This window comes from Ursus americanus, chromosome 26, assembly GCF_024610735.1.
Source record: "Ursus americanus isolate L20-20 chromosome 26, mUrsAme1.1.p, whole genome shotgun sequence".
NCBI lineage: Eukaryota > Metazoa > Chordata > Mammalia > Carnivora > Ursidae > Ursus > Ursus americanus.
This window is the reverse complement of record NC_142152.1, coordinates 25,254,976-25,271,515: the sequence shown is the minus strand read 5'-3', so window position 1 is coordinate 25,271,515 and position 16,540 is coordinate 25,254,976. Positions and strand designations below refer to the sequence as shown.

The 16,540-nt window shown below is 34.1% G+C and overlaps 1 protein-coding gene across 1 annotated transcript in view; it reads left to right on the top strand.

Annotated features, from left to right (window-relative positions):
• The window catches only part of GTF2A1 (general transcription factor IIA subunit 1), a 43,954-nt gene extending 27,800 nt beyond the window's left edge, over positions 1-16,154 (top strand). The window contains exons 8-9 of the mRNA XM_045807710.2: positions 2,243-2,332; positions 11,899-16,154. Coding sequence (XP_045663666.1) covers positions 2,243-2,332; positions 11,899-12,006 — 198 coding nt within the window. The 3' untranslated portion in view covers positions 12,007-16,154. The remainder of the gene's footprint in view (positions 1-2,242; positions 2,333-11,898) is intronic.
• Positions 16,155-16,540: the final 386 nt, after the last annotated feature.

The window sequence follows — 16,540 nt, the reverse complement described above, 5'->3', positions numbered from 1 at the left end:
CCTTATACAAAATTAGCTCAAAATGGGTCGAAGACCTAAAAGTAAGACCTAAAACTATAAAATTCTTAGAAGAAAATAGGGCAGAAGCTTCATAACACTGAGTTTGGAAATAGTTTCTTAAGTATGATACCAAAAACACAAGCAATAAAGGAAATAACAGATTTAGTAGATTAAAAACTTCTGTATGTCTGAGGATAATATCCAGAAAGTTAAAAGACAGCCTAAAAAGTAGGAGAAAATATTTGCAAATCCTCTATCTGATAAGGGCTTAATATCCAGCATAGAAAACTTTTAAATTCAACAACAAACAACTCTATTCCAAAGTGGCTAAAGGACTTGAATAGGCATTTCTCCAAGGAGGATGTACAAATAGCTAACAAGCATGTGAAAAGATGTTCAACATCAATAATTATTACAGAAATGCATATATCAAAACCACAAAGAGATACCACTTCACATTTACCAGGATGGTGGTAATCAAAAAAGATAAAAAAGGAAACATGTTGGTGAGGATGTAGAGAGGTTGGAACTCTTTTGCATTGCTGGTGGGAATGGAAAATGGTGTAGCTGCTATGGAAAATGGTTTGGTGGTTCCTCAAAATGTTAAGCATAAAATTATCATATTACCCAGCAATTCTCCTAAGAATATATTATAAGAGAGTTGAAAATGTCATTCAGACAAAAGCTTGTACACGAATGTTCAAAACTGTTTCCAAAATCCAAAAATGTAAATAACCCAAATGTCTATCAATTGATGGATAAATTAAAATGTGAGTTATCCTTGCAGTGGAGTATTATTTAGCCATGAAAAGGAACAAAGTACTGGTTTATGCTACAACATGGATGAACCTCACACATTATAAGTTAAAGAAACCACACCACATATTGTTACATGTGTATATTGTATGTTTGCATTTATATGAACTATCCAGAGGTAAATATCTAGTGACAGAAAGCAGATTATTGGGGGGCTGGGGAGAGGTGGGGATGGGGATTAAGTGCTTAATGGTAAAGGTGATGAAACTGTTTTGGAATTAGATAGTGGTGATAATTGCATACATTATTTATCTACTAAGTATGACCGGTTGTACACTCTAAAATTGTTAAAATGGTGAATTTTATGTTATATGAATTTTATCTTAATAAATTGGTTTTACATTTACATTGGTGATATCTATTTTAAATTAAAGAATATGTATACATACATGTGTGTGAGGTATAAGCCTATGCTTAATATCATCTTGATTGTTTTCCTTTCCACTTTTATTTTGTCCTGTCTTCTCTTTCTCTGTTAATTAGAAATCTGAGTTATATCTTTTATCTTCTCAAATAACTTAACCACTGTGCCACCCAGGCGCCCCCTCAAATAACTGAGGTCGGGTTTAACATAGTTGGTCATTTTATGCTCTAGTTAGATTTGGCCTTTAATTCTCTTTGGGACTGAGACCCCCTTCCACCTCACCCCTCCCACATGTATCCTTTTAATCTAAATGCCTTAGTTGCAGTACAGGCCTCCACCATTACCATCACAATGGTAGACATGCTAATAGTATAAATAGAGTCTTAGTCCTCCATGTATAGACAAGCCAGATTCCTGGGCTCCCCCTTTTCTCCTCCAACTTCACCACTGTTTTCCCTTTTACTCTGCTGCTGCTCATGGTACATAGAACCATTATCTCATTAAACCTTCATATTTTCTTATGTCTCTTCTAGGCATCTTAAATGTTATTAGAGTAATTTTGTGCTATTCTGAAAGAATGAAGGAAATAAACATCTTTTCTTTCTTTTTTTTTTTTTAAAGATTTTATTTATTTATTTGACAGAGAGAGAGGCAGCCAGTGAGAGAAGGAACACAAGCAGGGGGAGTGGGAGAGGAAGAAGCAGGCTCCCAGCGGAGGAGCCTGATGTGGGGCTCGATCCAAGGACTCTGGGATCACGCCCTGGGCTGAAGGCAGATGCTTAACGACTGAGCCATTCAGGCGCCCCAAATAAACATCTTTTCTGACTTAAAAGTTATATAGCTTAACTATTTTTATTTTTGATTCTTGCTGGAATTTCAGTAAAATTGGCAAAGTCTTATAAATACGTTTATGGTATATACATGTGTGTGTATATGCTTCTGTCTGAACCTTCATTCTCAAAGAATATCAAGGTCATTGTATTTCTTTTCCTTGAATATTAGGAGGGCCTTTTTTTAGTAATACATGAAGTATAAATAAATACTCCTCTTTCTTATTCGTAGGAGCCCCTCAACAGTGAAGATGATGTGAGTGATGAAGAAGGACAGGAACTCTTTGATACAGAAAATGTTGTTGTATGCCAATATGATAAGGTAAGGATTTTATCAGGTTACTGACATTTTTTCTGTTGTAATTTCTTCCCTAAATATCTTTTCTAACTTGTTCAAACATTTGGGCAGCTGATTGATGCCTCTCATATTCAGTATAAACAGGGTGAATGTAGGCATTGTTATGGTTTAGTAGATTATTTTAATAAAACGAGAAATTATTTGTGTAGCTTTACATTTGAAAAAATGTGATGAAGGAAATCATGAGGAGAGGGAGGCTTCTTTCAATTTATACTGTGTCCTAACTCGCTAACAAAGTTAACAGTCACTTTGGGGTTGTCCTTTAACATTAATAACCCAGTTGAACAACCCTGTTTTCCCTTTAGTTTAAACTACTTCAAAACTAAAAGGCTCTAATTGAATTTTGTCACTTTTTTTATTACTAAGGAGTGAACTAGGGCAATAAACAGGACTGCTAACTAACAAATAGATATGCTTTTACTGAAATCATTTTTAAAATTATTTATCATTGCTGTGTTTTCAGTAGCATTAGATATTTTTAAAGTAGGTCTGTGAAAATTAGATATTGAATTCTTTTTCCTAATTCTTCAAAAGGATGCTACTTGCCAAGTATTTTTGTTATAGTTATTGGCATTATTGTTGAGATTTTATTAATTATTAAAACATTTAATTTGGAATAAAATTGTTTTCTATAATCATTAAATTTATAATAAATCCACAAATTATATTGCATTTATAATTTAATTTCAGCAGTGGTTTTTACTAAATGATGAAAACCCTAACATGCAATTGGGCTTTTGTTTGTAAGCAGTACTCATTCGCTGAACAAATGCTTCTTAAGTGTCTGCATGTGCCAGACACTGGAGCTATAGTCGTGATCATGCAGAATTGTGCCTTGCATGAATTTCCTTTACAAATGATGAAAATGTTGAATTTGTGTTGCTTTTATAGAAATGAATCTTATAAGTAGTCATGCTTATTGCATGTAAATAGCCATACTTATTGGAAACATATCTATAGGGGAAATGTCAAAACAGTTTTATCATTTTGTAATGAAAAGGTAAAGTCAAGCCAGTTACTTGCAGTGAGATTACAGAGTAACGTCAATGAAGTCACTCATAAACAGAGTTATCAGAGCATCCACTTTTGTACTGTGTTACTTTTGGTGAGCATTCTTAAAAACACCAGGGACATGATAGTAGATGTAATTTTTTGTTACAGTTGTGTACTGGAAGAGTATTAATGTTAAAATCGATACCGATAAACCTTATGTTGTCAGGAAATCTTAAAGGAACCTCATGCAACCAAATTAGCCAGAACACAGTTTCATGATGACAAGATGTCAGATTTATCAGGCAAAAGAGACCTTTACCTTAGCTAGATTGAAGAATATACTTCTAAACATTTTCATATTGTAAGAAAGGTTGTATTCTCCTTTGGTACAAATTGTACACATAATATTTTAAATGTTAAAATTGGTTTGTTTTGCTTCTAGAGACATTTTAATGTTTTAGACAGAAATCGAAAATAGCTTTAAGTAGTTTGTTGAGCGATAAACAATTTTAAAGTTTACAGAGATCTAATTTTTAGAATCAAATGAGTTCTTGAGGGCTGGGCTTGGTATTTTAGTCAATAATAAAGAATGCTGGTGTTCTATGAATGGTTAAAATGGGGTTGGATATGGTTTGAGCCAACCTGAATTTTAGGATTTTATTTTTGAAGCCTAAGCTTTAGAGTTTCAACAAGGAGTCAATTTTAGTAACCATTGTAGAAAGAATAATGAAGTTTATGTTGTTAGTCAAATCAAAATTGTAGTTAAACGTAATAATGAAGCAGAGTTCTCCCTTATTATGATAGATAAGGACTGATGGCATCAACTGTTGAGGCTTCAACTTATTTATTGGTAATTTTACTTAATATGTTTGTCATTAGGAAATTTAAGAGCCCTTGTTTCTGAAGGGCTGAGTATATGGACTATTTAATCCTGAAGCTTTTCTACACTTCCTTTTTGCAAGTTGTCAATATAGCAGAATGTGATCACTTTCTTTACTTGTCTGGGGAATTTTTTTTCATGGCTACTCATCACTTTCTTGCTTATATAATCTCATTGTCTTTCAAGTTGCAGTCACTTGGTTCATGTTGGAAGTAAATTTGTATGCCCACTTTTGGATACTTACTACTTTCTCTATAGGGAGTCAAAGAAAAAAGGAGACAGAGGTCTTTTCATTCAACAAATAGAGTGTCTGTGATGTACCAGGGCACTGTGCTAGGAGGTTGAGATACACTAGTAAACAGAGTAAAACAATCCCTGCCACTGGGAAGTTTAGTTAAGGGAGACGGATGGTAAAATATAATAAGTAAATTATTATGGTATGTTAGAAGCTGATAATTGGTAGCAAAGGGGATAGGTTACAGTTTTTAAAAGGTTAGTCTTGTTAGATCTTTTGAGAAGATGACATTTGAATGAAGCCTTGAGGAGAGTTAGCCTTATCATTATCTGGTAACAGAGCCTGCCTGTTGTGTGTGAGGGGTGCATGGAGGCCAGAGTGGTTGGACTGGGGATTCAGGGGAAGGGATATAGTTAGTAGATTAAATCAGAGGTAAGTGGGACAGGTGGTATGGAAGTTTGTAAGGACATGGGCTCTTACGAGCGAATTGGGAAGTTATTGGAAGGTTTCAGATAGAAGTAGTATCACTTACATTTTAATTCTAAAAGGATTACTTTGCCTTATTTGTTGAGAGAGGCCTTGTGTAGAGGAAGCAGAGTTGAAACAAGGAGACTAACAGAGGGATATTATAGTAATCCAAGTGAGAGACAGTGGTGACTTAGGCTAGAGGGATAATATTAGAAGTGGTGAGAAGCAGCTGCATCTTGGATATGTTTTGAAGGAAGAGTTAGCAGGATTTTCTGGCTCTTCTTGAGAAGTGGTAGAAAAGAAAAAGGGGAATCAAGAATGATTCCAAGGTATTTTGGTGAGGAACCGGAAGGAAGAATGGAGATGCCATCAGCTCATGTGGGAAAGGCCAAAGATGGAGCATGTTTGGGTGAGGAGAGTGATTGTTTTTGAACATGACAAGTTTTGGTATGTCTTTTGGACATTCATATCATCCATCTTAAGATGTTAGGTTTAACATCTTATCTACATAAGTGTATTTTTAGACCAGAAATATAAGACCACTTAGCACAAGAGTTTCTGCTCTGCTCTTTTAACTTTACTTTGTTCTATTTTCTTGTAATAAGAAGAAAAATTTGATAAATGTGTATATGGCTTAACTCAGTGGTATAGAGGAAAAGCATGGGTGTAGTTTTCAAATAATACATAGTGTTGTGTGATTTTTTTTTTTTTTTTTTAAATTAAGTCCCAGAAGATAGAGCTAGGATCAGTGAGTGGAAGTTTGGAGGAAGCAGATTTCAGTAAGGGGAAAAGTATGAAAGACTTAACAAGAGAATAGGCCCAGAATGGAATAACTTAATTTGCAATTCTTTGTCGCCTGCTTCTAATCATACTCAAGCAGAAACTGAACAACGGCTTGCCAAGAATATGCCATGGAAATGTTTGTATTGGGAAGTTAGACCATGAAATTTTATGAATGGGTTCTCAGAAAATATCTATACATAGTGAGCATTTCTGGATTATTAATATGAAATGGCCTGATTTAGTAAGAAGTGTCTTGGGTTTGAGAATCATCTTTGCCACTTACTTCCTAGCAATATGCCCCTGGTCAATTCATTGAACCTCTCCAAGCTATGATTATCTCTTTTGAAAATGAAAGCCTTAACTACTTAATTTTGAGGTCCCTTTAGATCAGAGAAGAGGGAGAACCATGGGTCCTTTTTTGAAGATATGGAGCTTAAGCTGAAAATTGAATGATGCATGGGATTTATTGGTAAAGGGAAGAAAGGTCGTTTCAGTTGATTTAAGTTTTATAACTCCTTTTCTCCTTAAATCTATGAATTGCAAACAACTAAAAACTGTAAATGAAGGTAAAAGAGGGAGTGCCCAGGGTCTGGCCCAATCTGAACACTGCCCTTCCCCTTTTGGCTTAATTGTAGATGCACATAGGTTTTGAAATCTAAGTGACTGGGTGATCAGCATTCCCTGAGATGTATTTGTTAAATACTGCCATGTATAAAGTTCCATGTTAGGTCTCGAGAAAACTATAGGAGTTTTACTTTGGTAGAAGAAATTCTTCATAATTGTATATACTTAGAAATGATACTAGAAATGTGTTGGGAATGACACTGAAAATTAATTATTAGGAGAGACTACTTTTAGCTGATGTGATTAGGGAACGCTTTGAGGAGAACATAGTAATTTTGAGGTGGATCTTGAAATAGGAATTGAATTTGTAAAAATGGGAGCAAGGAATGATACTTCTTTTGATTGAAATATAGTCTTTGAGGAATGTGGAGGTAAGAGGTAAGCTTGGAAGATGAGTTACCAGGTCATTTAGAAATAGAAATAGTCAAGCAGAAATGATTGGTTAGAACTGTGCTTCTGGCAACAATGTTTATAAGGGAATTGGAAGGAAGGCGAGAGTAAAGCCTGGAAATCAGTTGGAAAGTTATTGTAATAAATCAGAACAATAGGCTATTGATGTGGTAAACTAGAAGATGATTGATGGCCATTGAGAAAACAGTTGCCAGGTGTCCTGTAGACAACTAAAGTAGAATTAGAGATAAAGTAATTAGAGGTTAGAAATATTAATATCAGTATGGATATTAATGTTGGACCATAGCATTAGAAGAGTTAGCAATATGGAAACTGTTACTGTATGTGAGGAAGAGAATGGTTGTAAACATGATTCCAATATTGAGGATAGAAAGTGTCCTGGTGGTCTAGATAAGAATTAAGAACAGCCTAAGGTTACATGGTGTAGACATAAAAGGAGTTATGGAGAAAAGGCAAAATAGTGGTCTAGAAGCATCAGGGAAAACAAAGGGTATTCCTATTTTAAAAGTTTACCAGGATAAAATTTTCCTGTGGAAAAAAGGGACACATGTATATATAAACCTGGCAAAGATAAGATACTTTGCAGAGAAATATATTATTAATGAACACAACTATTGAGAGCTGTAAAATAGTACTAACTGCAAATACATTTATTTCTTTAAAAACTCACCTAATGAGTGAATAGGACTTTTTGTTTGTTTGTTGTTTTTGTCAAATTTAACTTTATTAAGAAACCAGTTTGGGGGCGCCTGGGTGGCTCAGTTGGTTAAGCGTCTGCCTTTGGCTCAGGTCATGATCCCAGAGTCCTGGGGTTGAGCCCCGTATCGGGGTCCCTATTCTGTGGGGAGCCTGCTTCTCCCTCTGCCTGCTGCTCTCCCTGCTTTTGCTCACTTACTTGCTCTCTCTCTTTCTCTCTCTCTCTGTCAAATAAATATATAAATAAATAAATCTTGTAAAGGAAAAAAGGAAACCGATTTGTCAAAAAAAAAAAAAAAAAAAAACCAACCGAAACAAAACCCAACAACTTGGCCAGCCACAATGGTATGAAACTAGAAATCAATTACAAGAAAAAAATTGGAAAATTCACAAATATTTGGAGATTAAACAGCATGCTACTGAACAATCATTGAGTGAAAGAAGAAATCAAAAGAAAAAGCAAATCTTGAGACAAATGAAAATGGAAATACAGCATACCAAAACTCATAAGATGTAATAAAAGCACTCTTAGAAGGGAAGTTAATAGAAACAAGAAACATCTCAGCCTAACTTTATATCTCAAAGAACTAGAAAAAGAACAAATGAAGTCCAGAGTTAGTAGAAGAGAGGAAATAACAAAGATCAGAGTGGAAATAAATGAAGTAGAGACTAAAAAGACGCCAGAAAAGATGAGTGAAACTAAGAGTTGGTTCTTTGAAAAGATAAAATCAACAGACCTTTAGTTAGACTCACCAAGAAAAAAAGGGGTAAGACTCAAAATCAGAAGTGAATGGGGAGTTCTTATAACAGATACCACAAAAATACAAAGAATCATAATACTATGAACAATTATATGCCAAGAAATTGGACAACTTAGAAGAAATGGATAAATTCCTAATAAAAAACCCTCCAGCAAACGATCATGAGACCAGAGGGCTTTACTGGTGAACTCTACCAGAATAAAGAAGAAATTCTTCAAGAAGAAATAATAACAGCCCTTCTCAAAACTTTTCCAAAAAATAGGAGAGGAGGCAACCCTTCTAAACTCATTTTACAAGGTCAATATTACCCTGACACCTAAACCAGACAAAGGCACCACAAGAAAAGAAAGTTATAGGCCAGTATTCCTGATTAACACAGATGCCAAAATCCTCAACAAAATATTAGCAAACGGAATTCGGCAATATAATAAGATGATCATATACCATGACCACGACCAAGTGGGATTTATTTCAGGGGATCCAAGAATGATTCAACAATGTGGTAACTGACCATGTTAACAAATCAATGTGGTACACAAATCAATGTGGTAACTGACCATGTTAACAAAATAAATAATAAAATTCTTATAGTCATCTCAGTAGATGCAGAAAGGGCATGTGGCAGAATTCAACATCAGTTTATGATTAAAAACTCTCAAGAAAGTGGGTATTAGAGGTAATGTATCTACCTCAACATAATAAAAGACATACACGACAAACCTGTAAGTAATGCACTTAAAGGAGAAAAGCCGAAAGCTTTTTCTCTAAGATCAGGAACAAGACAAGAGTGCTTATTCTTGCCATTTTCAACATAGTATTAGAAGTTCTAGCCAGCGCATTTAGGCTAGAAAAGGAAATAAGAAGCATCCAAATGAGAAAGGAAGAAGTAAAACTCACTATTTACAGATGACCAAGTATTATATATAGAAGACCCTGAAGACTCCACCAAAAAACTGTTAGAAGTAATAAACAAATTCAGTGGAGTTGCAAGATAAAAAAATCAGTATACAAAATATATTGGTATTTCTGTATGCTAATAACAAACTATCAGAGGGGGAAGTTAAAACAATCTCATTTATTGCATCAAAAAGAATAAAATACCTTGGAATAAATTTAACAAGAAGATGAAACGTGTGCAACAAAAAACTATAAGACATTGATGAAGGAAATTGAAGAAGAAACAAATGGAAAAATATTTTGTGTTCATTGATTGGAAGAACTAATATTTTTAAAGTGTCCGTACTACTTAAAGTGATCTACAAATTCAACAGTTTCAGTGCAATCCCTATCAGAATGTCAATGGCATTTTTCACAGAAATGGAACAAATAATTATAAAATTCAAAAGACCCTGAATAGCCAAAGCAAACTTAAGAAAGAGAGGAGCATCATGCTTTCTGATTTTATTTTTGTTTTTTATTTACTGTATTACAAAGCTGTAAGAATCAAAACAGTACGGTATTGGCATAACATTAGACATGCAGATACATGGAACAGAAAAGAGCCCAGAAGTAAACCCATACATATGTATTCAATTGATTTACAACAAAGGAACTAAGAATATACAGTGGGGCCATATGCACCCCAATGTTAATTGTGGAAGGAGCCAAGATGCCCTTCAACAGATGACTGGATTAAGAAGATGTGGTCCATATATACAATGGAATATTACTCAGCCATCAGAAAGAACGATTACCCAACATTTGCAGCAACATGGACAGGACTGGAGGAGATTATGCTAAGTGAAATAAGTCAAGCAGAGAAAGACAATTATCATATGGTTTCACTAATTTATGGAACATAAGAAATAGCAGGAAGATCAGGAGGAGAAGGAAGGGAAGAATGAAGGGGGGGTGAACAGAAGGGGGAATGAACCATGAGAGACTATGGACTCTGCAAAACAAACTGAGGGCTTCAGAGGGGCGGGGGTGTGGGGGACTGGGATAGGCCGGTGATGGGTATTAAAGAGGGCACATTGCATGCAGCACTGGGTGTTATACGCAAATAATGAATCATGGAACACTACATCAAAAACTAAGGATATACTGTATTGTGACTAACATAACATAATAAAAAATTATTACAAAAAAATAAAATCAGAAGCTATATACATAAAAAAAGAATATACAATGGGGAAAGGACAATCACTTCAATAAATGGTATTGGGAAAACTGGACAACCACATGCAAAGGAATGAAACTGGACCACTATCTTACAACATAAACAAAAATCAACTCAAGATGGATTAAAGACTTGGATGTAAGATCTGAAGCCATAAAACTAGAAGAAAACATAGGGAGTAAGCTCCTTGACATGGGTCTTGGTGATAATTTTTTAGATTTGTCACCAAAAGCAACTGCAACAAAAGCAAGAATAAACAGGACTATATTAAGCTATAAAGCTGCACAGCAAAGGAGACGATCAACAAAATGAAAAGGCAACCTAGAGAATAGAAAACATTCGCAAATCATATCTGATGAAGAGTTAATATCCAAAATGTGTGGAGAACTCATGCAACTCAATAGCAAAAAAGCAATTCAATTTAAAAAATTGGCAGAACTGAATAGACATATTTCTAAAGAAGACATAAAATGGCCAACAGGTACATGAAAAGGTGCTCAACATCAGTATTCGTCAGGGAAATATAAATCAAAACTACAGTGAGATATCAGCTCATACCTGTTAGAATGACTTATCAAAAAGATAAGAAATAACAAGTGTTGGTGTGGTGGTGGAGTATGGGAGCCCTTACATACTTTTGGTAGGAATGTAAATTGGTATAGCCACTATGGAAAACTGTGTGGAGGTTCCTTGACAATCCAGAATAGAATAGCTATATGATTTAGCAGTTCTGCTTCCTGAATAGTTATTCAAAGGAAATGAGAACACTAACTCTGAAACGTTTATGCTCTCCCATGTTCATTGCAGCATTATTTACAGTAGCCAAGACATGGAAGCGACCTAAGTGTCCATCAGTGGATGAGAGATAAAGTATGGTATATATTTATATACACATGATGTAATATTCTTCGGCCATAAAAAAGAAAGCAAGTTTGTCATTTATGACAACAGTGGGTGGACCTTGAGGCATTATGCTAAGTGAAATAAGAGAGAGACAAACACCATAATATCTCACTTTTGTATTTGGATTCTACAACCAAGCAAACCCCCCCCCCCAAAAAAAAAACCCACCACCACCACCACAATGAAAACCAAAAACTGAACTCACAGATACAGAGAACAGATTGGTGGTTGCCAGAGGCCAGACGGTGGAGATTGGGGCAAATGTGTGAAGGGGGTCAAAAGTACAAACTTGAAGTTATAAAATAAATAAGTCATAGGGGTGTGATACACAGCACGATGACTATAGTTAACGCCATGTTATATACTTGAAAGTTGCTAAAAGAGTAGATCTTAAAAATTTTCATCACAAGAAAAAAATTTGTAACTATATATGGTGATGGGTGTTAACTAGACTTATTTATGATCATTTTGTAATATATACAAATATCAAATCATTATGTTGTGCAGCTGTAACTAATGTTACATGTCAATTACCTGTCAATTAAAAGAACAATTTATAAAGCAATAATGTGCAAGACAAAGATTTTTTGGTGTATGAATGGGTTTTTTGTTTCCTCTTTTGATTGTATCTCTTACATTCTTTTTTTGTTTATTTAGATACACAGAAGTAAAAACAAATGGAAATTTCATCTCAAGGATGGCATTATGAATCTTAATGGAAGAGATTATATATTTTCCAAAGCCATTGGAGATGCGGAATGGTGAAGAGTTGGTTCTTTTCTTTTATAAATAAAACAAAGAAACTTAAAAAAAATTTAAAGTGGACAGTTTGAAACTTGGGACATATACCAACCAAAACTTAACTTCTGCATGTCAGAAAAGTGCAGTAGACTCAAAGCTACTGGAACAAAGAGACCTTGACAACATAGACACTACTAACTGGCAAGCCATGGAACTGTAGCACCTGGGGTTGTTGGGGTGGGGGAGGTTGGGGTTTTGGAGAACCATAATTGTTGATTTTAAATACAGGTACCTGCCACCAGTAATTAGCATGTAAAGCTTTGTCTATATTCCTTCCTCCAACTTGGGTTCAATCAGAAGATACTTGTTGGAACGAACTGAAGAAAATTCCCTTTTGATAGATTGAACTGAAACTGCTTATTGTATGTGGTTATATTTGGTAAAAATTGCGTGTGAGCTTTTTACAAAAGGGTAGGAATTATGGTGTTGAATTTTAATTCACTTGTGTAAGGAAACAATATAGAACTCTCATTATAGGTCTTAAATATTTTTACTAGCTATTCTCCCTCAGTAATATATACCTCTTCCTTCCCTGCTTTATGAAACATCTAAGAGTTAAAGGAAGTAATCAGTGATCACAGTTTGGAGACAGAATTTGACCCAAGAATGGTTATTTATTTTAATTAGGTTTTCATACTCATTAAATATAATTGAAAGACTTGGGCCTCATTGAGTTGAACAGAGTTAAAATGACAACTTTGGTTTCCTTACAGAAAAATATTTGTTTCTTTTAGTCCCATACCTTATAAAGAAACCCCAGAGTGGCTCCTCAGGAATACAGTTTTATTTCACAGAGGTACCATCTAGCTGAAATTATATACATAAGAATAGATAGAGATTTTTTTCCTGATGGGCTGAAGTAGATGCTTATATATGTTTAATCTTTAAGCTTAACAGACATTCAGATAGCATTCTGTGCATTGACTGAAGCATTGGGCAGGTAGTGAGGACCTGGATTTTTTAAAAACAGTTTAGTAATTATAAAAGTTTCTTGTGTTTACTAGTAAAGAATTTAAAAACTATTCTAATTGAACAAAAGTTTTTTAATTGCAACTTTGTAATTTGAGGGAGAAATTTTGGGGTTAGAGAGGGTTGGGCCGCTAAGTACATATTTACCTCTCTTTCATTTGGTGGCCCTTCCAGGCCATTGGTAATGTAGACATGGGCTCCAGTTTGCACATTGAGAAGAAAGCATAGAAATTTGACTTGTATATTAAGAATAATAGAAATTTAATATGTATATTAAGAATGCACAGCTCTGTATTCTGTAAGGGGCTCTAAAGAACAATATGGCAGTGCTGTGTTCTGTGTGAACTAGTTGCCTGGGAGAATTGTAGGAACACTTGTCTTCATCTGTGTTTTCTTATAACTGATTCTTTTTCATGGTCTATCTTGACAAAATTCACATGTGTTTAAGTTACTTGTATATATATTTTTTTAAGTCTTCCATTTTTGTCTTCCTTTTATTTGCCTTTGTGTGTGTTTCCAGAAATAACATAGAAACACTTCACATTGCAAAGAAAAACTGTGAGCTATTATATGTTCTTTTAACACAAATCTTTAAACTTCTTAAAAAGGCTAATCAATTTTTTTTCCTTTTTCTTTTTCTTTTCTTTTTCTTTTTTTCTTTCTTTGCCTACTTCCCACCCCACGTACCAGCTTGGTCCCTTTAACTTATGTTCTGAACTTTGGTGTAAATGATGGTTTCTAGCATGCTAGTAGTTAGGTTTATTTAGATACCATTAACTGGTAATACGGTTTTGATTTTTACTATATTAATTTAGTTTTTTGGAGGGGAGGTTTATTTGTTTACCCCACTACTCTCAAAGCACACACAGGTTTTTTTGTTTGTTTGTTTTTGTTAATAAGTCTGGGAGAAGAGAAGGGAGGGAGTGAAATCACAGAAGTCTTGTTGTTCAGTTGTCTTCAGTATAGTTGCTAGTAGGTTTATATTTACCCAATGAAGTCAACGACCTGAACTACCTATAAAAGTTTAGCAGTGCTGCAATGTTGATTGAAACTCTTTGGCTATATCGTAGTTCTTCTGCTACTGAACCTTGGATTACTATATGATATACAGCTCATGTTTTGGGCCTTCTATGTAGACAAACATTTGTATTCATAGTAGAGTTGTATACTGGCCTGTTTTTATAACGTTATTTTCGAACATGAACAACCACTGCTTTCAGAGTGACTCACTAGGGTTATTTTGAAGCAGGAAATAACCATTTGTATTTGCACCTGTGTATTGCATATTAATTATGGTGTACTTGGCAAATGCTTTTCTTTTACCTGTGAAAATTCTGAAAGCCGGTCCAAACAACACTGCATACCAAATTGTGCTCTTATATATTACTGCATCGTGTTCCTTTTTAATCAAATAGAATGTTTTGGTTTTATTATAGTGGCTTGCTATAAGAATGCCACTTGCTTATCTTTTACTGTACTTGAATTCTTAATCATGCTTTTACATTGTATTTAACAAATCATTTCATTAGGTTCCATAAAATGTCATTCCTTTGAAAAGGCAAGGATTCCCACTTTCAGAATTTTAAAATGGAAATAACATGTTTATTCAAAGAGGGAAAATAGTTCAGACTTGGTATTATGGAAATAAGTAAAGGTTTCAGAAGAGGATTTGTTTAGATTTGCACAGATGGTGATGGCACCTTTTACTACAATAAAAAGATTAATGTTAACAGTGCTAAGGAAAATTGACACAAAATTACTAGGTAACGTGTGGAAATGTGTGCCTTTCAGTATATGTACTCTTTTTTGGTGGTCGTTTGGATAATCAGACCATTTGAATTGCCTGAGAGCACATTTAATTTCTGTGGAGAGCCACATGTGGCTAAAACAACTTTAGTGTGCAATTAGTTTCTGGAGTAAAATGTCTGTTATATGAGGGGGATCTTTATATTGGGCTTTTATATTTTTTTAAATGTTCACATTTCTTTCTGTTAATTAAATGCCATCATATCACATTTATATTGTTGCCTCTCTTAAAATCAAAGCCACCTTGATGTTATTCTTTGGAATACATCAGGATCTGAGCGGTGTGTATAGTGATTAAAATGTGTTCTTGAAGAGCATATTCTAATAGATTTTGGTTTTAGCAAGAACATAAAAATATAATAGCTTTTGTATAAAGATTTTCTTTTGCTATATTGAAAATCAAAGATTTGGTTTTCTTTTTTCTGGCTTTTATGGAGGAATAAAAAAGGGTTGTCTCCCTCTAAGAGTAATTTTTGGTTACTTTACAGCAATAATGTCACCCATCTTTTCAAAAGGTAAATATGCCTTGTACAGGAAAATAGACATAATTTCCTCTTGGGAGTTCCCTTTATAACTTAGCGTTTTCTTCCACTTGAGAAAATTCCTATATTTTCAGATTATTTCATCTTGAACTTTTTTGAACTTTTGTGCAATGGAATATTTTATTGATCCATCTTTGTACATTTTCATTTTATTTCATGTCTGTTTCCCATCTATCTGTCTGAGTCAGCTATTTCAGATTTTGAATTCATTGGTTAAAACATAGTTGCTTTAAATAGTTCCTCATGAGTTTATATTAAATAGTTTTGCATTTTAATCTATTATGCTATGGAAATTATTCTGAAGTTTATAATTCCCTTTTTAAGCCTGCCTTAGCCTATCTTTTGTCATTTTTTATGATTTAAGGAAGAACACACCGAACTTAATATTTGTGTTTATTTTGAGGAACAAGAGAAAGGTTTTTTTCCCTTAAGGGAAGAACTGCATTGAATTAGTAACTACTATTTTAGTCAAGGTTCCTTAAATCGGTCCAGTATGTGTCAGGGCTACAATTTTGGGGGAGGGGCTAATCCTTTTGCTGTTCTGAGCTACTATTGTCAACTGCTGTTGTACATACTGTTATGTGTAAGGGCGTAAATATATTTATTATGTTTGTAAAATTCATTCTGTACAATTGCAGATCAAGGTTGCTCTTCTGTGATATACAGGATATTATGTTTTAAAGACCATCTTGGAATACAATTAGAGAACTTAGTATTTTGATGTACTAAGACCTATTTTAAGTTTAATATTCTACCTTTGCAAAAACTTTAATTAAAGATGTTATTTAAAAAAGAGTAATGTTGCTTGCTTTGCTTACTAGTGTATAAGATTGTTATATAGATAACTGAATAAAACTATACAGTTTAGAAAGGAGAATGCTTTACATTGTTAATAAGTTCCATTTATCAAAAGAAAAGGGTACATTAAATTCTATACCTTCAAAATAAGTAGGGTGGGATGTCAATCTGAAATATTAAACTGTGTTACAAGTTCATAGTAGCTTTTAAGAATAGTTGTATTTTCTAGACACACAGGAATTTAAATTGGGCTAAATTCACCCCAACAAAATGTAACTAAAAATTGATATAATTAACATATTGTAATAAATGAGTAATTCTCCAAAGAATAGATTACTTAGGATAAAATAATTTGAGGGCATATTTGTTTTTTTAATTACTCT